Raw genomic sequence first — 27,894 nt, forward strand, 5'->3', positions numbered from 1 at the left:
TCAAGTAGGCCAGAAAAAAAGTTTTCTGGATCAGGTGTATCTATAGGATTATTTGCTGTAATGAGGAATCATCACCTTTCTGGAGCTGGAAGGAGTATAATTTTGAGAAGGACAGAGGTGGGAAATGTGCCTAGGCAAAGGCAGGAGCAGTGTAGAAATCCACTGCTGACGTTCATAGCCAAGTCCAGAAGGCCTAAAAAAAATTCCTTCTTCCTTCCACACCCAGCCTTTGCCCTCTCCCCCTGTTTCCTCTTTGGAAAATCTGAAGCATACTGGAAAGCTTTTCTTCTTCCCCCTTTCCTGAACTCCCAACTGCTGGATCTCTTGCATAACCGAGAGCACTGAGTTTTTTATGTACTCCAGATGTGGAGCAGGGTGGGGGCACACTGAGGGTGGTAGAGCTATAATCCCCTGAGTGCTCTAACTGGGAACACAGGGCCTTGACACAGCAGAAGCTAGGACACACTGCAAAAAACCTTTAGCATGGGGTCAGTCATCTGGTACCTGGGCTGGGAGGACAGAGAAAAGCTGAGTACTATTTCAGTTCCTTGCCCCAGCATTCATTACCTCTGTGACAGGCTTAATTCCTGGAAATTCCTCCTGACCAAGACTGTTAAAAAAAAACAAAAACAAAAAAAACCCTGAGAGTTGTGAGTTAAAGTGAAAAGTCTCTGAGGTACCCCAATCTGAGCTCCCTTAAATGCTGGGTCTTGGCATATAGGATACAAGAGTTTTGTTTTTCCTTTTTCTTTCACCAGAATAGCTTGAAAATTGCAGATGTGATCTGCCTCATGCAGGGTGTCCAGAGTCAAAATACATTCACGAAGCTCAAATAGTATGAAGACAGGAAGAATAAGAGGCTCTCCACCACCCCCTCATAGCCTAGGGCTTTCTGGTACATCAAGTGCTGGAGCCAGTTCTGTTGGCCACAGCAGGTAGCTTGGAAGATCATCCTTCCCTGCCCCCTTTGTGACCATTGCCTGGCTCTGGTGAGCTCCAGCCTGTAGTGAGGGAGTGACCCTGCTAATGCTGTCAATAAGTGACCAAAGTTTCCTGCAGTTCAGCCTCCTTCTGCTCCTGGATTAGGGAGAGAGGGCTCAAACTAAAGGTACGGATTCCGAACAAGATTTGTCCATCCCAAAGAGGAGGAGTTATTTTCTGCCATCTGCGCCAGCTTGGGGTTTTTCTGCTCCTTGCAGTGTGGTAGAATCTCTGGAATCCCTCTAGTGTGCGTTAAAGAGGTTTTCAGTCTAGCTGAATTCAGCTCCCTAGGGCCTTTCAGCCAGTCTCCTGGGGCAAGAGCTGGCTTTGCAAGGTAGGGGTCTACTGTCAGTGTAGGATTTTGGGATGCGTGTTGAGATGAAGAATGACTTCAACCAGGTTATTTTTAGGCTCCTTTTAGTCCCCTCCCCCTTTTCTTTCTTATTAACTCCCTACTCCTACAGAAGCCTCAACTGGTATAGGATAGTGTGCTCAACTGTTTATACTGCTTGCTCCCAGACTATACTGCTTATACTCCCAGATTACAACTGGGTTGTCTCCCAGTTGTAATCTGGCAGATTAGGGTTGGGGTGGAGCTACATGGAGCTTTCTTGTGCTTTACAATTTGCATGGCACGTTAATGTCTTTTTACACCTATCCTTAGAAAAATTCGTGAAGCCTGATGTGCAGGGCTTTCAACCCCATTTGCAGCTCTTTGTGGTGGGGTTTGGAAGAGGGTGAGAAGGGGCGACGGGCCGACCTGGGTACCCGCAGCTAATATTCTGGAAGGAATATTGCGTATGTTGGAGGGCTGTGACTATGAGTTTCACTGGGGACCAACGGAGGATTCAGGAGTCTAAGATTAAAAGGTGGGGGTGGGGGGCGCTGGGAGAGAGACACAAAAAAATGGCAAAACCACCTCAAAAGAGCCTGACCGGTGTTACTCTGTTGGTTGGGCGGGGTCGGGCAAAGTGAAGTGTTGCTTGTTGGATTCCGGGTTAGGGCACATGCCTGAGTTGCAGGTTCGGTACCTGGACTGGCGCGCACAAGAGGCAACAAATAGGTGTTTCTTTCTCCCTCCTTTCCCCTTTCTAAAAATAAAATAAAAGGAGGAGGGGTAGGAGGAGGACAGCCTTAAAGTCTAGGAGTAGAGGGTGGTTTAAGACTCCGAAGGGGAGCAGGAGGGGGAGGGGAGGAAGAGGGGGAGGGGGGAGGGTGTGTGTGTGGTGGCGGCAGTGAAGAGTCCAGCTACAGAAACAAAGCCGTCACTGTGCTGGCTGGGTGTGTATGTGTGTGGGGTGGGGTGGAATGGGGGGGTGCTGCTATGGAAAAGCTGGGGTGGGGAGTGGACCTTGGGCTCCAGCCCCACAACGGCGTCTTCTCTGGCTGGTCCGGAAGACCCAATGCGGGGCAGGAGACCAGGGCGGGGACTGACCTGGGCGGGACCCACTCTCTCTCCACCTACTCAGCAGACTCCCAGGGAAAAACAACAGTATCCTGAATCTGAGGCTGCGGCAGCCAAGCCAGACTAAGGGACCGGTGTCCCCTGCTTCCCCAAGGTAATAATTCTTCCCTCTACGCCTTAGGGTCCTGTTTGCTGCGCAGCTAGGACTGGATAAGGGGAAGTTCTAGGCTTGACGAGAGCCCTCAGTTAAGCTCTGGGTTAGAGACCCCGGAAGAAACCCTTGGGGGAGGAGGAGGTGCCCTAGGTGAGGGCACGGGGACGAAAGGGACTTGTGGAGAGTGGGCTCAGCCACTCTCCTGAAAGTTGCATGCTTTTGCCGTCCAGCGCTACCGCTAGAGGGAGCCCTCTCACTCTCCCCCGGGGGTGGGGGTCGACGCTGATACTACCCCATCAAGACTCTCCCGAGGGCACACAAATGAACTGCTGGACATTCGCGGGGTCCCTTCTGTCTGAACCCCGAGCTCCCCATCTCTTGCAGACCGCAGGGCTGAGAACTGTGCACCCGGTGTGCCGGTGGCGGGGTAGAGGTTGGGAAGCCCTGGGACATCCTGCTTCCGCCTGGGCCCGGCAGCCTTCAGGGACCGGGAAGGGATGAGGAGCTGGGCTCGGAGGCATGGATGTCCGGGAGTGGCTCTTGGGCGTATCTGGCACCTCCAAGGCCCTCCGAAGCCCCCTGTCTTTCCGCTTTCGGGAAGCCGGAGGGGTTGCGGGAATAGTGAGTCCCAGCCCCTTTCTCTGCGTGCTTGGTCCGTATTGGAATCCCTTGAGTTGTTCCCTGGAGCACGGCCTGAGCCAGGTCTTCCGGGCTTCTCCCGCAGGGGGTATTGCGGGCGGTTGGTAGAACACGGAGACTGGGTGCTGGGAGGGGCCTCCAGGTCCCGGGTCGCCTGGCACCGGCCGGTGTTTCGGCCTTGGTGGTCATGAGCTGGGGCTTGGCGAGCAGACCGCAGGGATAGCGGATACCCGGGGCGCCGGGGCGGGGCTGCATTCTGGACCCGTTAGCTCAGCCATCCCGGAGACTGACTCATGGCAATGGTCACAAACAGCTCCCCACCACGTCAGATGTCCCACACGGCAGAGAGGCACAGCGCCAGGCCTGCATCACCCACGCACATGCCACCGGCCCCCAGTCTCATCGCCCTGACTTGTGAGGAACCCTTCCTCACACACACCCAGAACTCAGCACACGTTCCACACACCCTGTACCCAGCACAGCCCACAGCACCTGCTGCTCTTTGTGCCCACGCACTTCCCGCGCACACGCAGCCCCTACGCCACTTAGTCACACCAGCAGCACCCTTTCACACGCCGTTCCTCATACACGCACACCTCCCTCACACCCCCTTCGAGACACACACACACACACACACACACACACACACACACACTGCCGCTACTCCCACAGGCTTCTGCCCACAGCTGCTCCACAGGGAGCGGGCGGTGTCTGTGGGGCCACCCGTTTATCCCGCGGCACAAACAAGCGGCTCCTTCTCCTTGCTCCGCCAAAGAAAGGCCGCTTGTCCCGCGGCAGCGGCGGGCGGGGCGGCCCAACACTGCGGCCTTGTCCCACCTGGCAAATAAATACCCCGCTGGGTCTGCGACTGCCAGACAGGCACTTTCCCCGCCCCGCCTCCACTCCCACCCCCACCAGAATAAAAATCGGAGTCCTAACTACGCTCACGTCTCCGTCTCCGGTTCCGCGTTCTCTCAGCTGCGCTCGCTCGCCCACTGCGGGGACGCGGGCTGCCCTCAGCCTCCTCAGCCTTCAGCACCCTGGGCCCCGCCCCAGGTCCCCGCCACTGCCTTCGGTGCGCTCCGGTAGTTCCCAGATCCTTTATGACCCCTGACCTCAGTCGCCCCTTTTCTTTCCCCTCCCCAGCTTTCTTCTTACCTCATCCTTCAGTCTCCCGCTTCCATTTTCCCTCCAGATATCTTCTCTCCTCCCGGTCCCGTCTTTCCCGCAGACCTCTCACTTTCCTCACTCATCAGGTCTCTCCGCCCCAGCCTTTCCTCACCCACTCTGGGCCCCCGCCCTGCTCGGAGGACCTGTCCCCTGAACTTCTAGCCTGTTTCCTTCCATTCCCTACTCCTTCTGTTGACCGCCCTTCCCTGAGGGTGAATGTGTGCTTGGAGGGTGGAGAAGGCAGCAGGCCACAGTCTTTTGACGCCCAGGGCGATACTTCGGCGGTCCTGTGAGCCACAGGCGAGGGCGGAATGGTTCCGCGGTGGCCCGGGACGTGCCCTGGCTGGGGCGCCTGGGAGGACCTCACGACTGCCGCCTGGTTTGGAGCCTGAACCTTCTCCAGTGCCTGTTTGTTCCTGACCTTTTCGGTCTTTTCCTGGGCCTCCTTCCACCCTCATTCGGGTGCGGAGACCCTCGAGCGGTGACTCTGGACGCCCCAGTCGGCGGAGACGGCTGGGGACCCGGTAGGGCTATTCTTTACGCGGGACGAGGAGGCAGGAGTGGCCAGGCAGGAGCGGGTTCCCCTGCGGGCGCCCCGGCGTCGCCCCGCGCGTCAGTCATTTCCAGACACCCAGGCCTCTGCCACGCTACCCGGAGACTGGCGGTGCTTCTCTCCCGCCTGTCTTCTGAAGAGGTGGACTCAAACCGCGAGGGCCTTTTTTGGGCAGGGGTGGGGCAAGGTTTCCCAGAAAGGCCGTGGAGATCGCGGGGGTGTGCAGGGTGAGTAAATCCAGCGGGATGATGGGTAGCGACCTCCGACAGAGGCTAGGCAACCACAGGGGAACGCCCCGGGGGCAACAAGGCTTCGTCCTGCAGGCGAAGGGTGGGGTCCGGGGACAGAGCGCCCCCAGGTGGTGGCTCTCTAACCGCTTTGTCGAGGCACCGCGTAAGTAGGTTCTGGTGTATCTTTTCCACCCTACCTAGATTAGGTTTCCGAGCTGGGGCCACAGCCTTGCACCTTCCAATCTGTACATCTTTTCTTATCTTCTCTGTACATCTTTTCTTATCTTCTCTGTCTCTCCCTACACCTCTCCCCATATCTGTCCCTTTCATCTCTATTACCTTCTCTACTCTTCTCTAATCACTCTGGTTCCCCTCAGCATTATCTCTTTAAAGTCTCTATCTTCTCTTGAAAATTTTTTGGTGTAAATGAATGAACACACCCACAGATGCCTCGCAGGGTGATAGTGACCTTTGACAGATGAAGAAACTCGGGCTCTCGAAGGTGAAGTGACTCGTTCAAGGTCACAAAGCTCATAGTAATAACTGGCAGTTTCATTGAGGTATAATGTATATACCATAAGATTCACTTAATTTAAGTGTACATTCAGTTATTTTCAGTATATTTACAGAGTTGTACAGCCATCATCACAATCTAGTTTTAGAACATTCCTGTCAGGCAAGAAAAAAGAAAGGAAGAAAGAAATTTTGTGCCCATTTATTTGTCACTTTTCATTCCAGGTAAGTTCTAAATCCACACAATCTTATTTTAAATCATTATTCCAGTTTTATAGAGAATGACATGGCAGAGATAGGTTAAGTAACTTGTCCAAGATCTCAAAACTAATAAATAATAAAGAACAGGGTTAGACACTAAATGATGATGGCTTTCCTTCACCATTTTTGTTTTGTTTTTCTTACCCCTTCTGGTATATACACTCCTAATTTTCAACCTATTGTCTCTTGCTTCTCCTCCATCACAGAATGCTGAGGGATTTCCCTGAGTGGAAGGAAGCAATACATCAGTCTTGGTCCCTGGAAAATTTTTCCTGTTGCCTCCTCCTAAGGAGGTACCAGGGCAGCTTGGTTCTTGGTATAGGTTAATGGCCTTTGCCTTCTATCTTCCCAAGCAGACTTGGGATGGGCCCCAGGCCCTGTTCTTGCCTGGCCTCTCTTCTGCCAGCTTGGGTGGTGATGGTGATGGAGGTGATGTACATCACCAGGTCTGTAGACCTGGAAAGGTGGAAGCTGGGTGGGTAAAATTATTAATTCTATGGCTAAGTCCCTTGGGCCCCACTGCTAGGGTCAGACACTCCCTGGAATGCTGGCTCTTGCCTCGACTTCCTCTCAAAGTCAGCTGGTAGCTGGCTGGAAGAGAGAGTAGAGGGAAATCTTGCCTTCAGCCATATTTTTCTCAACTTTCTCCAGTAACATTTCAGCAGCAAATTAGAAGTTCTCACATTAGGAAGTTGATCAAGAGATGGAAATGTAGGCACACATTAGTACACAGAGGTCCTTCTTCTTGTTTCTCAGGGACTAAAAATGTGAGCCAGGGAGAAAGAGATGGGTGTGAAAGAGTTCAAGTTCTGGGTCTGGAATCTATTTTACCCTTTGTTCTAAGGACCCGCGTGCTTCCTATAGCACCAAATCAGGTTAGGATCCAAAAGTCCTATATTTCCAGTATTAGTCACCCCAGTAGTTTGTCTGTCCATCCGTCCTTGCCTCCTTCCTTTCTTTCTTGTTCCTGATTGTGTGGGGACAAGACTGCTTTCTGAAGAAGAGACAGTGCAGAAGTTGAGCCCTGTAGAGATAGCAGAAATGGCTGCATTTCTCTTTTATTTTTCCCCAGCAAATGTTTTTTAATGTTCTGGTTGAGTTTTTCTTTGGTCTCTTTTAAGAAAAGACTGTGGCCCTGGCCAGGAAGCTCAGCTGATTAGATGATTGTCCTGATACACCAAGGTTGGATTCTCTGGTCAAGGCACATTACAAGAATCAACCAATGAATGCATAAATAAATGGAATAAAATAAATCGATGTTTTCTCTTTCTCTCTAAAATCAATAAATAGCCCTAGGTAGTGTGGCTCAGTGGATTGAGTGCTGGCCTGAGAATTGGGCTGGTTTGATTCCCAGTCAGGGCACATGCCTGGGTTGCCGGCTCTGTCTCCAGCTGTGGGCATGTGAGAGGCAACTGATCGATGTGTCTTTCACACATTGATGTTTCTGTCTGTCTCTTTCTCCCTCCCTCCCCCTCCTCTCTAAAAATAAAACCTTTAAAAATAAAATCAATAAATAAAAATTTAAAAAAAGAAGAAAAGATCCTACTGAGACCCCCTGGGAAAAGAGACAAAGGGAGAAGAGGAAGAAAGGGAAAGGTTGGGGGCTTCTATCTCCGCCCTGCTACCCACCTGGCAGCCCTCTGGCTACTCATGTCCTTGGAGAGAGGTGCCCTGGATTCATCTCTCCCCACTAAGGTAAATTTTTCCCACCCTGCTTACAGCTCCAGATGTCTGAGGGTCCTCACTAGGTTTTGGGTATCAGAGGCAAGAAAGCACAGGTGTATAGGTTGGGCCTTATAGGGCTTTTTGTGGTTACAGTGGCAAGGGCCATGACAGGTAATGTGTGGTGTCCACGCTGTGCCTGAAGATGTGTTAGCACCTTCCCCCAGAAAACTCCTGAGCCTAAGCATGCTGGAAATGATGATGACTGGTGCTGTCCCTGCCATGACAGCCCTACCACAGAGCCTACTCCCTTCCCTTTTTTGCCCTGGCCTCCCCACCTCACCTGCTTTCCACTATGTCCCCAGGAGCTCTAGAGACACCTGACCATGGACACTCTGAATAGGAACCAGATAGGCCTTGGATGCAAGACCCAAGCAATGTTGCAAGTGAGTTGGGTTGGGGCCATGAGGCAAGAGGGCTGTTGGTGATGTTGAATTCGGTTCCTCTATCCACCTGTGATCCTGGTTGGAGAATGAGAGCAGCAGTTCTTCTCTGCCCTTCCCTAGGTCCCAAGCCTATTAACCGCTAAGTCTTTATCTGAATTAGGTGAATTGGTTTACTCAGAAAATACCCTTTGAAAGTCAGAAAGGGTTTATAGATTAACCCTGCACTGTATTTCTGTCCTCAATCCATGCCTCTGCCCTCCCTTGTGATTTAGTTTAACAGGACATAGACAAGTCTACAGGACAAGTCTTGATTGGCCCTCCTCTACAGTACCCCCTTCTCTTACCCAGTGCTTCCCCACTTTACTTACTTTCTCCTTGTTCTGTCTTAATAGACAAAAGGGGTAGTTAAGCCAGGAGTTGAGATAAATCTAGTGGGATGAGTTAGTGGCCTAGTTTCAGATCTAATTACACTTTAGTGGAATAATGCTCTGTGCAAGATTTGTGCTAAGCCTTTCAACATCCTAAGAGCCCTTTGGAGAGGGCAAGTGCTGGAGAGAGTGCTGGTGTGACTGGGACTAGAGTGTAAAGTGCTGGTCTGGAGTCTCTAACTCTCTCATCTCCTACCCCCACTGACTGCAGAAAGGACCCTTGGACCTGATTGAGACGGGCAAAGGACTTAAAGTGCAAACAGACAAACCCCACCTAGTGAGCCTGGGAAGTGGACGACTCAGTACAGCTATCACCCTTCTGCCACTGGAGGAAGGTAGGTTGAGGAGCGGTCCACCTGCCACCCCTCCATCCGTATAGACTTTCCTGCCCTGGAGTCCAGGTATGTGTTGGAGCCCTTCTACTATCTGCTGGCAATGTTCACCTCCCCCAACTGAGAGGTGATGCCACCACCAGTTTGCTTCCCTTGTCTATGCCTCTCCAGACTGCCTGCCCTCTTTGGTAGATAATTTGGCTCCATGACTAGGATTAAAGGTCAGTGTAGAAACAAGGAGGAGAGCACTGAAACAGGAGAGCATATTGCTCATAACAACCAGTATGGCCAAGAAGAGAGGAGGCCCAAGTCCAGGGCAAAGCCTGGCATGGGAGAATGTACCAGTGAAAAATGGACAGATGGAAATAGGGGACAGACCTCCCAAGCAAGATAAGTCCCTGGCACAGCCCCTTCACTTTGCAGCTTCTGCCCTTCCTTTCTTCTGTCCTGGTTGCACTTGTCTCGTTCATACTACATTCTTCACATTCTCCAAATACCAGTCCTAGGGGCTCTGCCAGGGGAGGGTCAGAAGCAGTGAGGGAAGAGGCTGCACTGAAGGGAGAGGGAGTGAGGTAAAGCAAGGGTTATAAGTGGCAAAAGGGAAAGAAAGAAGAGAGAGGGCAGAGTACTGTGAAGGAGACAAAGGACTTAGGGAGGGAGAGTTAGAGGGAATCAGGGAAGGTTCGCAGAAAAGAAGTCCCCATTCTTTACTCTGTGGAGCCTTCTGTGCCCTCTGGGCCTTTCCATCTTAGGTCCAGAGTTTTCTCTGCCTGAGAAGAGCTTCCTCTGCCAGAGAAGAGCTTCTACCACCTACTGTTTCCATCAGGCTCAGGGTCCCAAAAGGGGTGGCCGGTGGTGGGAAATGATTCTCCCTGGAGCTGGAGGCAGAAGTATATGTCCATTGTGGCTCTCCTTGCCCTGTTCCTGCCTCCTCAGGCTGGACAAACCCTCTAACTCAGTCTGCCTCCTGTCTTTAGGGAGAACAATGATTGGCTCTGCGGCCAAGGACATCACACTGCAGGGTCCAGGCCTGGCTCCTGAGCACTGCTACATTGAGAATCTGCGGGGCAACCTTACCCTCTACCCTTGTGGCAATGCCTGTGCTATTGATGGGCTCCCTGTCCAGCATCCCACTCGGCTCATTCAGGGTAAGGTTTGATACCTCCAAACAGAGGGGGCCTCTGTTTAAAAGTTTGTGCATGATAGGTGCAGGGTAAGACTGCTTTGGTGGTTGCTGTGGTAACTACCTCAGTGGCCATATTGGAGGTGGGGTGTTTAAGTGCATCTGATGTACCTAAACATCCCCAAACCCTCTGGCATCTAGACTTGTCTTCATCCTAATTTTCTTCTCTGATCACTTCCATCCGTCTTTTCTACACCATAGGGGAAAAAAGAGATTCCAGTTCCTGGTATCAAAGGGCATGGAGGGTGGTGTAGTGGTCATTAGTAGTTGCTAGGGGAGAGGAATTAGAGCACTGGTGAGGGGAACAATGGCATCGTACTGTGATGCCAAGAGGGAGTTGTGATCTGAAAAGCTGTAGAGATGGGGAGATGAGGACAATACCTTCTGGTGGGGATAGGGAAAGGCAAAACCTGATGGCAAAATCTCAGGATATACCCACTCCTACTAAAAAACTGTTAACAGTAGTTTTGGGGTCATGAATATGGTTATTACCCTGTTTCCCAAAGCAGTTGGTCATTTCGTTGTAAGGGAGCTTTAAAAACTGGGCCCCTTGTTATTATGGTGACCAGGCAGGTAAGGGGTTGGCCCAACTGGTACTTTGACAGAGCAAGTGTGTTTGCCCTGGGCATCAATTTGTATGGTGGGAAATGAGAAAAGCAGATTTGGGTGGGGGGGGTGTAGAGGTGGGATTAACATGAGGATGGAAGCTTTGGGCTAAGCCTGACTCTGAGCAGGAGGACTGGTATTCTGGAATTATTTTCTGGGACTCTTATCTCTTACTAGCTGGGAGCTCCTGTGCATTGGAAATCCCACTCACTGCACTGTTTCCCGCTCCTTCTGTTCACACCCCTTGGAGTTTCTTTATTTTTATTTTTCTTAATCCTCAGTTGAGGATAAGTTTATTGATTTTAGAGGGAGAGGAAGACAGAAGAGAAACATCTATGTGAGAAAGAAACATCGATCAGTTGCCCCCCATACACACTCTGACTGGGAATTAAAGCCACAAACTTTTGGTGTATGGAATGATGCTCCAACCAACTGAGCTACCCAACCAGGGCCCCTTGGAGTCTCTATATACCACTCCCTTCACACATAACTCAGGAGACCCAGCCTTTTTTCCTGCCCTTGGGAGTGTCCTGGGGGTGGGAGGGACAACTGATTTCAGGGAGTCAGGCCCACCAGCAGCAGCAGGCAAGCCCTTGTTTCCTTCAGGGTTTCAAGGTCTCTGACTCTGAATGAGAGGAGGAACCCTCATATGTCCCCTTGGGACATTGGCTGTGATGCCGCCTGGTTGCTGATAGTCTTCTTCAATCTCAAAGAAAGCATCTTCTCCAAGATTTGGGTGCGAGGAAGTGAGACAGAGCATCAATGAGAGGTAGGGGCAGAGTTCAAAGAAAGCTAGAGAAAGCTCAGCCCTTACTCGCCCAGCCCCAAATCCCTCACATTCATGGGCAAGAACATTCTTCCCCTATATTGTGAGCAGAGTGGAGGAACCAATGTTCTGTGACTTCTCTTGACCAGTCTTCCCAGTGCATCATTTAGCTTCCTGAGAAGAGGAACAGCCTGGGCCAAGATGGAATCCTTAGACATTTCCTGTGATACCCCCTGCCCTGACTCCCAATTCTTCCACAGCCAAAAGCCCACCCTGCCAAGTATGTACCCTCCTACTCTCTTCTGACCCTAACCCTTTTTCCCTTCCTCACCTTCCCATCCCTGTAGCCTTCTTGTCTAGGTTAACCTGTCCTAGAGCCTTGGCAGCATGGGGAGGGATAGGCAGAAGTACAAAGGAATGGGTGTTTTTCTCCCCAGCATTCCTCCTCCCCTGGGCTCCAGGAGCTGAGGGTGTCCTTGTCTCATCTCTGGAGCAAGGCATCAAGCCCAGCCCTGCCTGGCCCCACTCTGGACATTCCTGGGAGTGCGTTTCCCTGGAAACTGAATGACTCTGGGGTGTATATGCTATCTCTGCATCTGTGTAACTGGAGTGTGTTTATGTATCTCCGGATGTGTTTGTGACTTTGCACTTGTGTATCTTTGTGTCTTTCCTTGTGTTCAGAGTGTTCCTATAGATCAGAGTGTTCAAGTAGGGGCAGGAATGAATCAGGACTGATGGTACCAAAGTCTCCGTGTGTGTATTCTTATGTGTATATGAGTACTTGGCCACATGCCTGTCTTTGGGCATATGTACAAGAGAATCATTTTCCCTGTCTTGTTCCCCTAATCCAGCCTTGTAGAGGGGACCCTCATCTTGGAAAAACATAGAAATAATAATGAGCCTACTCTGGCTGGGCCAGGTCCGGCTAACCTAGAAATAATAATGAGCCTACTGTGGCTGGGCCAGGTCTTAGATAGATCGTTCTGGGCACTGTGCTCAGCCCTTGGCAACTTAGTGAGGCACAGAACATGACTGGCAGACAGTGACAGCCTCTTCCAGCATGGGTCATGGGTGGGGGGAGATAGGCAGAAAGCAGATGCCAGCCTTTAGCTAGAGCTATGGACGTGGGAGCCTGAAGTGAGAGAGCCAGGAAGCTCTTGATTCCGCTCCTGTACCTGGGTATTTTGGCACATCCTGTGCTGCCTTCTCTACAGAGCAAGAGGTGGAGCTGGGAATAGGACCAAGGAAGTGAGGAGGAACTTCAGTCTGCCCTAGGCTGCCCTACCCTGGGACCACAGGGCCAGGCCACATGAAAGATCTGGGAGGGGACCAAGTAGGGGAGGGCCCAGAAAGCCACACATTCAGGGCCCAGGCTCTATAGACAGTAGGTCCTGATCTACCACCAGCATTTGATGCCAGCCCTTGTTTCCATGTTTCCTCCACTCCCTAAGCCTCTCATTGGCGGGTAGAGGCTTGTGTGAGGGCCATCATGGGAAGCTCCCTGGAACATGGCTGGGGAGCCAGAATTCCTGGGTTATCTAGCTGCCTCCCTCTGGGATCCAGGACCCTGAACCTTTTCCCCTCCCACCCACAGTTATTTCTTCTGTAAAATGGGAGCGAAGTCTCCAACTGTTCTCTAACACTGATAAAGATCTTGACTAAAAAGCTCAAAGGAAGGAGAAAAAAAAAGCAAAAGCTCTTAGCTTCCTACTTCTTGTACCCGCCCTCCTGCCCTGTACCTCACTGGTGGGCATCCTCTGTGTCTGTCTGGGCCATCACAGTTTGTAGACTGATGAATCACCCTTCCTGAGGAGATTTTCTTTTTAAAGGGTTCACCTGTTTTGCATTTGACCATATATGGTCCTTCTTTTTTCCTTCGAAAGGGGAATAAGATGCACATGCACATGTGAGTGTGTGAGCACATGTATAGCAGTGTGGGTAGGTGTTCAGTAAGGGTGGAAATACCACTTGATCATTCCTCTAAGGAGGCTGACTTTTTATTTCAACCTGAAGTCTCTTCAGGGACTGAGTGAAAAGGATATCTGTGCCTGAGTGAGTGTGTAATAAGAGGGGTCTTGGTGCCCGTGGGGTTGTTGGTGTGAGAATAAATGTGTGTGAGAGAGCATGTATAACTGGAATGTTTGTGTGACTCAGAGTGTGTGTAGCTTAAGTGGTGCCTGTGTGAGCAATTGTTGATGTATATCTAAGAGCAAGAATGTGGGGCTGTGTGAGCTCTGAGCATATCAAGTGTGTCTGAGATGTCTGAGAAAGCATAGTGTGTCCCTTAAGGTTCTGTTGTCCAGAGGCCAGGTCCCTGGAACAAGAGGTACTCTGGGCCCAGGCTGGGTGGTAGGTGCTTGCCTGGCCCAGAGCCTCAGCCTGCCCCCAGGGGTTCCAGAGGCAGGTGGCACTGTATTTCCTAGATGGAAAGGGCGGGCTATGGACATGGGAGCCTGAAGTGAGAGAGCCAGGGAGAACTCTGCTGGGGCTAGCATAACTGGTGGCTGTGGTTGGGAGGACCCAGGGAAGGCTGGCTTAGAAGGGGCAGTGTCTTGATATCACTTGGGTTGTGGAGATTGGTGAGCTGCTGGGAATATGGGGAGCTGGGATGGCAGAAGCGTTTAGGATGGACAGGAGCTGGACTCAGTGCTGTCACATTGCCCAGAGCACTGCCTTGGCCTGAACTCCCAGCCCAGGAAGGACCTTGTCACACGGCAGACAGGGCCAGAGCTAGACCTTGTGACTTAACTGATCCCTAGGAGTTCCCTTCTTCTTCTCTCTGATATATGGAGCCATGGAATGTCAGAGCTTATAAATTATGCAGTTATGGCAGCCAATCTCCTCATTCTGTAGATGAGGTCAGAGGGTGTGACTGGCTCAAGGTGACCAGCCAGGCAGGGGCTGATCTGGCCCCATCCCAGGCCTCTGGGGACTTCTTATCACAGAGGGCTCTCAGTGAAACCCCGTTTATTCTCACTCTTGCCTCCTGGCTCTTTACCCTCTGGTTTCTGTACCTACCTCTCACCCTTTCTTCTGTCGCCTCCCTGGAACCTTTCCACCCTGCCCCACTTCTGCTCTTGCCCCTGGCGCCAGAATCTGGAGCCCACACCCTCCCTGCATCCTCCCACCCCGCCCTCTCCATCCTACTCCCCTCTCTTCTCCTCCATCACTTCCTCTTCCCTCCTCCGCTTCTTTGTCCCTCCCCCTAGCTCCCTTCCCCCAACACTGGTGGCCGGTCCACTCCTCGGGCATTGTTGGCGGCTCGCTGCCTGGCTGCTAACTGCTTTGATCCTGGAGCTGCTGGCGTGGGAGGTCCGCACCCCCTCTCAAAGGCCCCGATCGGGCTGGGACTTGGAGGATTCCAACTAGTGGGAGCCAGCGGTCCGGAGGGCCTGCTTCGGCGGTGAGTCCTCAGCCTGGGGCCGGCGGCAGACAGGCTTGGAATAGCTCGGGCTGGGAGGGGTCGAGCAGGGGGAGTGGGCCCTTAGGGCCCCCTCTTTGGGAGCTTGATTGAGCCCTGGCATTTCTCAGTGGGAGGTCTGGGTGTGGGGCCACTCCTCAGTGGGGCAGACTTTATCTTCCCTAGCACTGGGTATATGGGACCTGCCTCTGGATGGGGTTGAAGGGGTCCGATGGGGTTAGGATGAGGGTAACCTGTGTTATAGGCTAAGAGGGGTCTCTGATGGAAAGGGCTAAGACCCTTCCTGCCATATTCTCTTTATCCCAGTCTCCCTTTGGCCAGTCCATTTCTATTTATGCAGCCAGCAGGGCAGTGATTGTGGCTCTGTGAGTGTGTGAGCATGTCTGCCTGTGCCTGTGTGAGTCTATTTCTGTGAGTGTGTGTGAGCCTGTGTGAGAGTGTGTTTGTGTGTGGTGTTTCCCCTCTGCATCTCAAGAGAGAGGATACACCCTCTCCTTTGCCCTGTCCCCTCCCCCCAGATGTGCAGCCATACCACCCATCAGCACAACATTGGGCCCTGAGACCTTTCGGGGATGGGAGGCACTGACCAAACTTTGCCTGGATGAGAAGGGATTCTTGGGTTTCCTGAATGGGCTGACTTTTGGAGATGTAGGGCAGGAGAGAGTTGAAAGGAGGGTTTTTCCCAGAAGTAGGCTGGCCAAGCTCCTGAGGGCATAGGACTAGAGTTGGGGCAGTTACCAGGGCCCCTGAGTGCAAATAGAAAGTTAATTTGGGAAGGAGCTGGGCTGCTCTCAGTCCTGCTGCCCTCCTGCCCCCTCTATTAATACAGATCCAGTTTTGCTGCCTGGCATCACCTATTTATAGTCTAGAGGCAGCATAGCCACACCCCCTGTATGGAGGAGGGTGAGGGGCAGAGAAAGAAGCAGGGAACTCACAGCTGTAGGAGCCACAGCTGAGGGTCCCTAGGTGCCCACAGCTTCTTTGAGTGGGCCTGGCACTGATGGGCTGGAATCTGCTCAGACTTGCCACCTTCTTCCCAGGTTGGACTGTGTGGTCAGGCTCCTGATTCCCCTCCTTGGGTCTCCCCCTCAACCTCCTGATTCCCCAATCAATCTAGGATTGAGTAGGTATATGTAGACCCTGCAAACTGGTCGAAAGGAGGGGGAAGGGCCTGGCAGGGCTCTTTTTGAAACAGCTGTGGTTGTAATTAGGTGGATGGATGGTTGGCTATTATTTATTCTGGTTATGATTACTCTGGGGTCAGCTCCTCTGATTGGTGGCTTGTCAAGGAAGGCTCTCCCTCTCCTAACCAGCCATTAGCCCTTAGAATTGCTGTTGGTGCCCGCCTGCCTGGGAGGGCCTGTGGGTGTGCCAAAGAAGTAGGTGGCTTTGTCCACTGTGGTTATCTGCTATGGGCTTCTCAGTCTGCTAGGTTTCCTCACCCCCATGGTAATGCCTTGGATTCCAGCAACAGGCTTCTCAGTAGAGGCCCTGCTAGGGTACCCAAGTGGCCTGGGATGCCCCTTGTGGCCTGAACTGTCTCAGCGTCCAGGAATGTAGATTTCCCTGCCAATCTTAGCTTAGACTGACATGAAGCTTGGGGTGCCAGGTGGCACCAGACTGGGCAGATAGGAGGAGGCTGGGGCCAGGGGATGGAGGTGTGAACAAATTGGAAGGGTGGGTTGTAGGGGTGTCTGTCTTCTCCAAACCTAGTGTCTTTCGAAGGAGTCCCCTAGCACCTGTGTGGCCAGGAGGAGGAGCTCTGCTAGCTATGCTTAGGTGTCTGTGGGCACACTTGCTGCTGTGCACGCTCCTGGTGCCCCTGGCTACATTTTCTGGCTCCCGCATACCCTCCCCCTTCCATGCGCTCCCACTTGCTGGGCAGGACTGGACTTGTGTCTATTGCCTGGGAATGTGCTTGGCTGAGGCTGGGCCTACATTCCAGGGGAGAACGTAGGAGCAGGAGGATGTCAAGCCAGAGGGTACATTGTCAGAGTGAAAGGGTGGTAGCCGTTCCCACTGTTGGAGTCAGGAAGCAAATTTCGTACCCTGAGGGGCACCATGGTTTTTCTCTGTGGTCTCAGAGTCTTGTCCTGTCTCAGAGTCTTTTTGTGATCCTAGAAATTACTGCCTCTCAAGCTTACCCTTCCATCCAAGAGTCATGAGTACATGTTGGGTTGGGGGACAAGAGTGTCTGTGTTCTCTGAAGAATTTTCTCCACTTGTAGAAGAGCACTTTCACAGGCACTGTCTTAGTTGCAATGTCAGTGGTATTGTCCTCATTTCTCTAAAGAGAAAACTAGACTTAGGGAGTGCAGTGACTTCACCTGAAGGCACCTTCTCACAGTTAGTAAGAAGAGTTAGGACTGGTACTTAGATCTTGGGACTCCTGGACCAGTGCCCTTTCCACTCTGGTCTGTGTTCTTGAGCCCTGCCAGTTCCTTTCTTAACCACAGGTATGGTCAGGTGTGGATGGTGTGGACACTGAGTACAGGTGGGGATGGCTCTTTGGAACCTGGGGTGAACCTGCTGGTGGAATGAGGGTTGCTTTAGCCCTGCCTGTCCTTCCAAGTGTTTTTCTTTCTCTGAAGGCTGCATGTTGTGCCTGGGTCAGTCCACCTTCCTCCGCTTTAATCACCCGGCCGAAGCCAAGTGGATGAAAAGCATGATTCCAGCAGGGGGCCAGGCTCCCAGGCCCCCCTACAGTTTTGGCCCAGGTAGGTACCCAATTTGGGCAGGAGGCTGGGTTGTTGGTACCCCCTCAATAGTCTTCCTCCTTGCCCACTTCAGCCATACTTGTAGTGTCAGGGCAGGACAACACTCATGATCTAGGCTTTCTGCCACCTGCCATGGGCCACTGGTGGAGAATGCCAGGCACTTTGGCCACTGAGAGAGATCTAAGAAGTGCTGCTCAGCTAGATTTGGGGAATCACGATTCTTGAGAGATGGAGAACTCTGCCAGCTTGTGTCCCACTGCTCTGGAAGATGCCGCCTCAGTGTCTGGGACCTTGGTCCTCATGTGTCACCACAATGGAGCTTTGCTCTTGCATGTGGCCTGAGGTGGGCAGAAGGAAGAATTAGGTTGAATCTGGGTAAGCTCTGGTGGTTTCTACTTGTTGGTGATCATGTCCTTGGGCCCTGACCCACCCGCTGCCCTGCTATGCCAGTTGATGACTCAGTGGAGCAGCCTCAGTTCAGGTTTGAATTATGGACCCCCGGAGGAGAGTTGGTGATTATTCCAAGGAACCAGCACAGTTCCCCTCAGCCCAGCTGCATAGAATTTGGGATGCAGACCAGGAGGCTGCCAGTAGGTCTACCATCTCAGACTTTGCATGGGCATTCAGATGGCTGTGGGATGACAGGTGTCAACATGGTATTGGAATAGGTGGACATGTGTGGCAGTACACCTAGCAGGATGATGTCAGTGGCTTAATTGGATGGTCTGGGGATCAGAGGAAAGATGGGTAGTCATTGGGATCACCAGTGTCCATGGTAACCCCTCTGACTATGATCCTACGTAGTCCTCATAATTTTGGACGCAAACTCAGTCTTGTAAAGGTTTTTCTGTCTCTTTCTCTACCTCCCAGTTATCTCCCCTGGGGGCTCTGATGCCTGAGTTCCCAGTCCATTCCCTGGTTAGCTTTACCCTGCCCCACCTTATCCTTGTCATGCCAACCCCTCATCTGTTTGGGCAGTGGTTCTAGCTACTCTGTTGGTTGACCAGGGCTGGGGCAGGGCACAGGGAGGCTCTTGCTGGTGTGGCTGAATAGATTAGTTGGAGGCACTGAGCTGCACCTAGCTGCTGGTCATCAGCCTGGCTTTTAGGAACTAGCCATCAGTGCCAGTCCCCTCACTTTGCCTCTGATTAAACAAAGTGGTGCAACACACACCCCTCATTCATTTGTTCAGCCTTGGAGGCTTTGTGTGTGTTTTTTCATGGGTCTTGGCTACTGTGTTGGTAGCCCCTAATGTCCTATTAGACTAGGACCCCTCCTGGGACTTAAAAAAAAAAAGATTTTATATATTTATTTTTAGAGAGGGGAAAGAAGGGAGAAAGAGAGGGAGAGAAAAAACATCAATGTGTGGTTTCCTCTTGCACACCTCCTACTGGGGACCTAGCCCACAACCCAGGTATGTGCCCTGACTGGGAATTGAACCAGTGACCCTTTGGTTCACAGGCCAGCACTCAATCCACTGAGCTACACCATCCAGGGTCCCTCCTGGAACTTGACAGCTCCATAGCATGCCCCCCTCCCTTTTGTAAAAGGTTCACCTGCTCTTCCTGAAGGAGAGAATAGGATGTTGGGGAAACCAAGGCAGGGAAGAACCTAGTCTTGGGGTGAGTACCTGGCATTATTGCTAATTTTGTCTTAAGTGATAAAATGTTAGAGCCAGAAGATTCCTACCCATCCTTTTCCTTTACATAAGGGAAAATTGAGGGCAAGTGACTTGGATAAATTTGCACAGCAGGTCAGTGGCAGAGTTGGCACTGGAACCCAGGTCTCCTGGCTTCTCTAGAGCCTTTGCTACCCAACTCTGCTAAGAAAAGGTGGGGTAGGGCCTTTGCTCTTATGTATATGGACCTCCCCAAAGTCAAAGACCAGGACTCGAGGCATCTTTGCATTTTCTTTTAGCAGAATCAGAAAGTCTGGTGAATGGGAACCACACCCCACAGCCTGCAAACCAGGGGCCCTTGGCCTGTGCCAGCCACAGTTCCCTGGTGAGCTCTATTGAGAAGGACCTGCAGGAAATCATGGATTCACTGGTGCTAGAGGAACCTGGAGCTACTAGCAAGAAGCCTGCTGTAACTTCCCCACTCTTGCCAGTGGCTAATGGTGGTCGTTACCTGCTGTCCCCTGCAACCAGCCCTGGTGCCATGTCTGTGGGCTCCAGCTACGAGAACACCTCTCCAGCCTTCTCTCCACTCTCCTCACCAGCCAGCAGTGGAAGCTGTGCCAGCCACTCACCCAGTGGCCATGAGCCAGTACCTTCCATACCTCCGCTGGTACCTGCTCGTTCCTCGAGCTACCATCTGGTTCTGCAGCCCCTACAGTCCCGACCTAGTGGTGGCCACTCCTCTGAGAGCCCTCGGCTGGGCAGAAAGGCAGGTAATGAGAGGCCTCTGAGCCCTGGCCTCCGGGGTCTGCTGACAGATAGCCCTGCAGCTACTATCTTGGCAGAGGCCCGCAGAACCACTGAGAAGCCCTGGCTCGGTGGGCAGCTGCCTGCGGTCGCTATCAGCCTGAGTGAATACCTAGCTTCCAGTGCCCACAGCCAATCCCCAAGCATTCCTGGCAGCTCTAAGTTCCAGCCTCCAGCCCTTGTTCCTCAAAACAAAATTGGCACACTTCAAGACTGCCCTCCCAGCCCTCTACATGAGCTGCCAGGCACTGAGCGGGTGTTGACAACTAGCCCCTCACACCATTTGGTGGGCCGAACATTTTCAGATGGGTCAGCCACCCGCACCTTACAGCCTCCTGAGAGTCCCCGTCTGAGCCGGCGGGGCCTGGACAGTATGCGAGAACTCCCTCCCTTGAGCCCATCTCTGTCCAGGCGGGCTGTCTCTCCCATGCCCTCTCGTACCACCCCAGATCCCAAACGAACCCAAGTGGCAGAGAGTCCCCGGCCCCGGCGCTGGGCAGCCCATGGGGCTTCACCAGAGGACTTCTCACTGACACTGGGGACATGGGGCCATAGGACACGGAGCCCCTCGCCCACACTCGGGGAGTCCCTGGCACCTCGCAAGGGCAGCTTCAGTGGCAGGCTGAGCCCAGCCTACAGTCTGGGCTCTTTGACTGGGGCTTTGCCCCAGCAGAGCCCCCGTGCCCGGAGGAAGCTCTCCAGTGGAGACTTACAGGTGCCTGTCACTCGAGAGCGGAAAAATAGCATCACGGAGATCAGCGACAATGAGGATGACCTTCTGGAGTACCACCGGCGGCAGCGCCAAGAGCGGCTTCGGGAGCAGGAGATGGAGAGGCTGGTGAGTGGGTGCCAAGGGAGGTCGTTGACCTCTAGTGCAAGGTCTCTACCGGCATGTGGGCAGCCAGCTGGCAGAATGGGAGGGGCCCAGGGACAGGCCTGGGCTTCTCAAGCTTCCCCCAGGATACACCGTAGTGACTGGTATCTCAATGTTCTGATGCCCTGAAGAGCTTTCTTTGAAGTTTCTAAGGCTTTAATTTTAAGTTCATACTAATTATGCATTTAGTCTATAACACAGCTTTTGTTTTCATGTGTATACTTTCATGTTATTTACCTGAATACATTGAAGCTGTAGGGTGAAGCATTCACACCACATATATGGTTGAGGCCTTGCACTTTCAGTTTGAGAAGCAGGTCTGAGGCCCAGAGAGCAGAATGGGTTTTTCCTAGGCCACACAGCAAATTGCACTGCTGGGATTGGAACCCGAGTCTCCTATCTTTCCAAGTTTTGTTCTTTGGAAAATCCCCTGGTCCTTTCTTGCTTCACTTTGGCATCTATAAATGGATAGAAGCTGCTTACCTTGGCCTGTGCAGGATCATCTGGGAATGTAGGTGGCAGGAAAGAGGAAGAGAACAGGATGGGCAGCCCCTTGCCTGATCTGGGCAGCCTGTGATTGTATGTGTTGGGCAGCCTGTGTGATTGTATGTGTTGTGGCATTTGCGGGGCAGGTGTGGCTCTGTCCTAGAGATAGCATCTGAGCTGGGTGGGGGTTAGATTCCCAGAGAGCACAGGGAACTCAAGGGGCTCTGCTGGTGTGTCCACACTTGAGTACATATACAACAGAATGAATTCTGCCCATTCTCTCTTGTGAGCAGAAGAATGGGGTTCCTGGGCAGGGCTCAGGGGCCCTGAGATTGGTTAGAGGAGGAGAATGAGAATTGAGGAGGTTTGTCTGGAGACCCTTTTTGAAGAGGTTGGGACAGCTTCTAGTGAGGTAAAAATGTCAGGCAGTGTGTTTGTTTTGGGTGGGGAGAGATGAGGCAGGATCCCCAGTTTTCTCTTACTACATCTTCTCTTCACTGCCCAGATGATAAGGCTTGGCCCACTGTGGGGGCTCATTCTGGAGAGGGGCCAGTGAGCCTGGCACAGGCAGAGTGGTGGTTCAGCCTCTTCCAACTCCTCCATTCAGTTTCCCTACCCCTCACATGAGCACATACCTCATCACTAGCCCTGACCTGCCCCACCTGCCACTTTAAACCTTGGAGGCTGCCTGCCTTGCCCCTCCCACCTCAACCAGGCTGCTTATCTGGGTACTGAGTTAGGGATGGAGGCACTGGCCCAGACTCCTGGGTGCTGAGGGTGTTCCTGCTTTTAATTTTTATTTTTGCCATGGAATTGGGCAAGCAACAGCAGGGAAGCTGGGTAAGTGTCTAGGGGGTCATGGCCAAACTGTACATGGTGGGATACAGCTGAGGTTGAGGGACCCTGGAGAGCCATGGGGGAGGCTGGGGTGTTATGAATGGGAAAGGGGGACACAGACCCGGAATATGATTTTACCTTCCTTCCTTTACCTGAGAGATACCTCGGGTGGGCTGTGTGTGGGGAGGGGCCAGACTAAGTGCCAGGGCCATGGAGCACTCACATGGGCCAGAACATTTAAGCAGTTCACCCTGCTGGGAAGGAGCCAAGAGTTGAGGGCTGCCTGAGTGACTTGGAGTGAAGGTGGAGATGAGGAGGACCATGTCCCAGATCTGTCTGGCAGGTGTATGCATGCTGAGTATTTCTTTGTATGAACTGTGTGAGGTCCCTGTGGGCTCAGGGGTCTGTTTTCCAGCTCTGTGTCAGTGCCCACCTGTCTTTATGCTGGGCTGTGTTTATCTGTGTAAGTGTGAATTGGTGTGCATTTGTGCATGTCAGGGCTGATGTTTTTGTGTTTACCTGCCTGTTAACGCAGGCCCTGGACACGTTTTGTCCTCTGTCAGTGGTGTGTTGGAGTGTCTCTGTATCTCCTTATGTCATGGATCGTCATGTATTTGTGTCAGCATGAATGCTTGAGTGTTTATCTTTGTCTCCTTGTGGTCTTAAATCTGCTTTGCTTAGTGTGTGTTCCCAGGTGTGTCTGGGTGTGTCCCACCCTGGGATGAGAAGGGAAAGGAAAAAGGAAGACAGGAAGGGCTAGCCATATGAGCTGGTGACACAATAGCCTGGTATCTCCTGCTCATTTCTGGGCAGTCTCATTCCCTCTGCCTCCTTAGACCTTGTGTGGAGTGGGGGGTAACTTTCATGGCCTGATTCTGAGCCTCATGCCCCTAGTATCCTAGTTCTCTCTCCTGGCAGGACACTGTGCTTGGCTCTAGCACCACCAGGACCCTGCCTCCTCCCCTTCATGCCCTGCTCTGTCTGTCTACAATTCCCAGGAACGGCAGCGCCTAGAGACCATCCTCAACCTGTGTGCAGAGTACACCCGGGCTGATGGGGGACCTGAGGCTGGGGAGCTGCCCAGCATCGGGGAGGCCACTGTAGCATTGGCATTGGCAGACCAGAGGCCCTCACAAGGCCTTTCGGGGGCCATTGGAACCTGTGGGCGGAGCAATGAGGAGCCTGGAGGTGCCACCCAACGCCTGTGGGAGAGTATGGAACGCTCAGATGAGGAAAATCTCAAGGAAGAGTGCAGTAGCACTGAGAGCACTCAGCAGGAGGTAGGATGTTAGGGGCTGGGCTGGGTGAGGGCTGTGGTTGGACCTTTCCAGGAGGCAGAGCAGGCAGGCATCTGTGGTGGTGTTAAGCCCAGTGATGGAAAGTGATCGAAGGATTCAGTTTGGAATGGGATCGGGTATAAGAAGTGTAGAAATGCAGCAAGGAAGTGAGGGAGGTATTGATGAGTTTGCCAAGCTATAAGTATGATTTATGACTTGCCTTTCCTTGGACCGCACCCAGGTCTGGCACTCAGTGGTAAATGTTTTTTTAATCCTCACTTGGAGGATATATTTATCTATATGAGAGAGAGAGGAAGGGGGCAGGGGCTGGGGGAGAGAGAAACATGGATGTGAGAAACATTGATCAGTTGCCTCTCGTTTGTGCACCGACCAGGGATTGAACCCCCAACCTAGGTATGTGCCCTGACCCAGAATCGAACCTGTGACCTTTTGGTATAAGGGATGGTGCTCCAACCAACGGAGCCACTTGGCTTAGTGGTAAATCTTTATGCCATTTAAATGAGTATTGCTCTCCATGCAGGGAGGGGAATTTGCTTTCTATCTCAGTCCAGCTGACCCTTCCAAGTGCCCTGAGTAATGGGGATCCATTCTCTTAGTCTCATCCTGGAAGGCTCTAGACTTCTCCAATTGATGGCTTTCCTCCCTTCCAGCATGAAGATGCGCCTAGCACCAAGCTCCAAGGAGAGGTGCTGGCCCTGGAGGAGGAGCGGGCTCAGGTGCTGGGGCGAGTGGAGCAGCTCAAGGTCCGTGTGAAGGAGCTGGAGCAGCAACTACAGGAGTCAGCCCGAGAGGTAAGCCTCAGGACTTTGACAGAGTGAAGGCCTCGGGAGTGGTGTGAGTCCAGCTGCCTTGACTGGCCTTGATGTGGACCCTGGTATTGCTCCCAGGCAGAAATGGAGCGGGCGCTGCTGCAGGGGGAGAGGGAGGCAGAATGGGCCCTGCTGCAGAAGGAACAGAAGGCAGTGGACCAGCTGCAGGAGAAGCTGGTGACCTTGGAGACGGGCGTCCAAAAGGAGAGGGATAAGGTAACCAACACATGGCCTCATTCATGCTGGGGACCAGTGGCCTAGGAGAGAAGGAGAAGTGTCTTCTCTGGGGCCCCTTACCTCTCCCCTCATCATCCAGCCTACACACCAGGTGGTCTCTGTGCCACTTCAGGGGTAGGGACTTTGTCCTCTGTGGAAGGTACCAGCTTGGACATCACTGTGGGCTGGGTTGGTGTCTGGGGTCTCCTCTGTCTGGGTCTCTGCTACCTCTGTGTTCCTGGGTGCCTGCCATTCTGGATCCTTCATGGCCCTTCTAGAAAGTACCAAAACCTCTTTTTGGGCAGTAATCACAGAGCTGAGGGACTGGTGTTGGGAAGTGATTGAGGTTTGGGTCTCTCCATCTGGAGAATCTCTCTAAGCATGCTTTATGTGCTCAGGAAGTGGTATTTGGAAGGTGGCCCTTGGGACAGTGCTTCCTCTGAGCCTTCATAATCTGCAGTCTCCTATTCCAGATGGTCCTAGCTCCTGCGCCTGCCCCTTTCAGATTTCATGCCAGCCTGCAGGGGCTACTCCATCCCACAGGGGCTGTGCCAGCCATGCCCGCAATGCCCTACAATGTGCCAAAAAACTCTGAAGTGGAGAGGGGCCATCTATTTTTGGACTTGACAGTATTTTTCTAAGAATAATTTTCCTCCTGCATTTTTTGAGAGTATCTTTCTCCTTCCCTCAGTTTTGAGGCTCTTCAAAATTCTTTGACAGTCCTGTTTTTTTGAGTTTTGGCTTTGGCCCCCCAAAACCACACTCCCAAATTCTGTGCCAAATTAACTCCGTGCTTACCAAACTGGCCTGCACTAACGTCCCCCACTTTCCCCCAGTCACTGCCCTGGGCTCTCCGCATGCCCCTAACTGCCAGTGCCACCCAAGCGGGGCTGAGCCATGCCTGCTTTTGCACTAACTCCATGGGCTCTTGGCCTCTCCCCTCTAATGGTGCCTTCTTCCTTGGTGTGGGGCCCCAAGGTTTTGATCAGAGAGGAATAGGCAAGGGGCACAACTCAACTTTACTCAGTGGGGAATTAGCAGGGTGTGTACAAGGTTGGGGAAATGCTTGGCTGAGGAGCTTCTCAATCTGAAGAGCTCCTCCAGGTGTTGCCTCCACAGACTGTTGTCCTCCAGCCATCTACTCACCTTCCTTCCAGAGCAGGAGGGTAAGGAGGTATAGTTGTGTCATGACTTGTAGAGTGCTGGGACAGGGACTCTCTGCCATGCCATACTCTCTTCCCCTTGGGGCTTCCCAAATTCAGATACATCAAGAAGAGGTGGAAATGGGTAGCCTCTCCTCCTGTCCTGCCCCTAAGGCATCTAGAACATAGGTTATTATAAAGGCTGAGTCCAAGGATGGGGAAGTACTTAGATTCCAGGACTGAACTGATCAGGTCCTCTTCTCCAGGGATGGGGTGGAATGTAGGGGTGGGTGGGGGCAGGGTTCGGCACAGGGTCTTACTTCCAGGTGAAGCCTGTGGTTTCAGAAGGAACCTCATTTCTCATTTACCTGGCATTTCAGAGTCCTGGACTTTATCTCTTCTCTGGGCCCAGTTATTCGAAGTGGTGGTGGTAGTGGTCTCAGTCAGCTTTCCTCTCCAGCCCCTATCCCATAGCCCCACTCTGGCTTTGGAATCAGTAGTCATAATTTCTCCTCTGCCTGTCCTTAAGAGGGGTGACTCATCAGCTCCTCCCCTCCCTGCCCTGCCCTCAGAGGTGTCATCTTGGCCCAGACAGAGCCATCCACCTCCACTCTGTACCCATCCCTAGGCACCTGTTACCATGGTAACGCCTGAACTAATTGCAGCCCTCATCTGCTGAAGTTCAGCCTGCTGTGCCAGCACCCTACCCCCACCCTGGGCAGAGGGAGGGAGGCCAAGGGTGTTGGGCTTGGGTCCCCTCACTGCACTGCTGTAGCTTTATATTCTCAGCTCCTGATTCACACACATCCCCTGGATTTAACCCTCACCATCTCCATCCTTTTTTCCCCAGGGTGAAATTTTGGTCTCTGGGCAGTGGAAGAGGGGGAGGAACAGGAGCTAGAAGCTCCATATTTGTGATGTGGAACCACCTTTATAGCCCTGAAGAGAGAAAACAGAAGGCCTTTTCTTACGACCTACCCAAATGTTTCTAGTTTAAGGGACTCCAAGAGACCAAAGTTTCTGCCTGTGGTACACCATCCTCTGTATTTCCAAGGCCTTATATATACTTCAGCTCCTTGCTTCTCCCACTCTTTACCTCTTCCCCCTTATTTCCCCTTTCTCTTCTTTTCTTTCTCCTTTCCTGGTTATTATTCTCTTCTATTCCTCGTCTTTTTTTCTCTTCTCTCCCACCCCATTTCCCGCTCTCTGTTTTTCTCTCCTACCCTCCCTGCCCCCTCCCCATGGCCCCTGCTGCCTGCCAGGACCGGAGTTGAGGAGTGTGTGTTCTGTTTCTCCCCCTGTGCCCGCCCTCTCCCCCTCCCGCCAACCAGGAGAGGGCAGAGCTGGCCACAGGACGGAGGCACCTGGAGGCCCACCAGGCTCTCTACGCCAAGCTCCAGATGCAACTCGATAACTGCCCCGAGTCAGTGCGGGAACAGTTACAGGAGCAGCTGAGAAGGGTCAGTTTCACCAGCCCCCTTTCCCTGGCCCTGAGGGCCACCTGCCTGGATGAGAGGAGAGCAGTGGGACAGGACCACCTGGGCCCTGAAGTACCTGCCAGGACACCAGGGTCGGTGCTTTGGTTTGGAGGGGACAGGGAAGGATTGGGAGGATCTGTTTTCTCCTTTCTCCTGCTCCAGGCAGTGATGCCTGTGGAAGGGGCAAAGCCAAGCAGAGGAAAGGGGGTTGGATGGGCACAGGTCATTCCCGGTTTTCCCAGGTCTAGCCCCCCAAACTAACACTTCTGTGGCCTGGCCTTCCAGGCTCAGAGTGGTATTTTGAGCACAACCCAACTCCCTCTTTGTCATTATCTTTCAAGGAGGCAGAGGCCCTGGAGACAGAGACAAAGCTGTTTGAGGACTTGGAGTTCCAGCAGCTGGAGCGGGAGAGCCATGTGGAGGAGGAGCGGGAGTTGGCCAGCCAGGGCCTTCTCCTGAGCAAGGCTGAGCTGCTCCGCAGCATCACCAAAAGGAAGGTGTGTCCCACCCCATTCCTTGGGTGGGGTTGAAGGCCAGTGACCTGGGTTTGAATCCCAGTTGATGATCTCATGAATATTAACTTCCTGTCTCTGAGCCTCGGTTTCCTCATCATAAAATGAGAACAATAACAGGCTGTTGTGAGAATTATACCAGGATAATGTTAAGACAGTAGAGGATATAATCATAGTAAGCACTCAGCAAACTGTGGCTATTGTTATTAAGCCCTGACTCCTTGAGTCTTTGGTGGAAAGTGATTTGGGCTCACATTCTGAACTGGGCACTAGCTGGGAAGTGAAAGATGGAGATGGAGGAGGAGGAGGCTGAACAGTAGGCTTGTTCCTGACATTGCAGGGCTCTCTGTC

General features: G+C 52.6%; 1 protein-coding gene across 18 annotated transcripts in view; it reads left to right on the forward strand.

The window, feature by feature from the left end:
* The first annotated feature begins 2,433 nt into the window (after positions 1 to 2,433).
* PHLDB1 (pleckstrin homology like domain family B member 1) overlaps positions 2,434 to 27,894 on the forward strand; it is a 51,318-nt gene continuing 25,857 nt past the window's right edge. For 6 of the 18 annotated variants that reach the window (XM_053672771.1, XM_053672779.1, XM_037147210.2 and 3 more), the window contains exons 1-11: positions 2,434 to 2,540; positions 7,934 to 8,014; positions 8,654 to 8,777; positions 9,752 to 9,922; positions 17,341 to 17,466; positions 19,384 to 20,729; positions 23,087 to 23,368; positions 24,037 to 24,177; positions 24,274 to 24,411; positions 26,885 to 27,013; positions 27,373 to 27,528. In XM_053672771.1, the coding sequence (XP_053528746.1) occupies positions 7,955 to 8,014; positions 8,654 to 8,777; positions 9,752 to 9,922; positions 17,341 to 17,466; positions 19,384 to 20,729; positions 23,087 to 23,368; positions 24,037 to 24,177; positions 24,274 to 24,411; positions 26,885 to 27,013; positions 27,373 to 27,528 (2,673 nt within the window). In that variant the 5' untranslated portion in view covers positions 2,434 to 2,540; positions 7,934 to 7,954. Of the gene's footprint in view, positions 2,541 to 7,186; positions 7,602 to 7,933; positions 8,015 to 8,653; positions 8,778 to 9,751; positions 9,923 to 11,482; positions 11,610 to 14,316; positions 14,733 to 17,340; positions 17,467 to 19,383; positions 20,730 to 23,086; positions 23,369 to 24,036; positions 24,178 to 24,273; positions 24,412 to 26,884; positions 27,014 to 27,372; positions 27,529 to 27,894 lie in introns of those variants that run through there. The other 12 variants (XM_053672782.1, XM_037147212.2, XM_037147214.2 and 9 more) reach the window with 10 other exon arrangements.

Source organism: Artibeus jamaicensis, unplaced genomic scaffold (assembly GCF_021234435.1).
Source record: "Artibeus jamaicensis isolate MK-2021 breed Jamaican fruit bat unplaced genomic scaffold, CSHL_Jam_final contig_196, whole genome shotgun sequence".
NCBI classification, from domain to species: domain Eukaryota; kingdom Metazoa; phylum Chordata; class Mammalia; order Chiroptera; family Phyllostomidae; genus Artibeus; species Artibeus jamaicensis.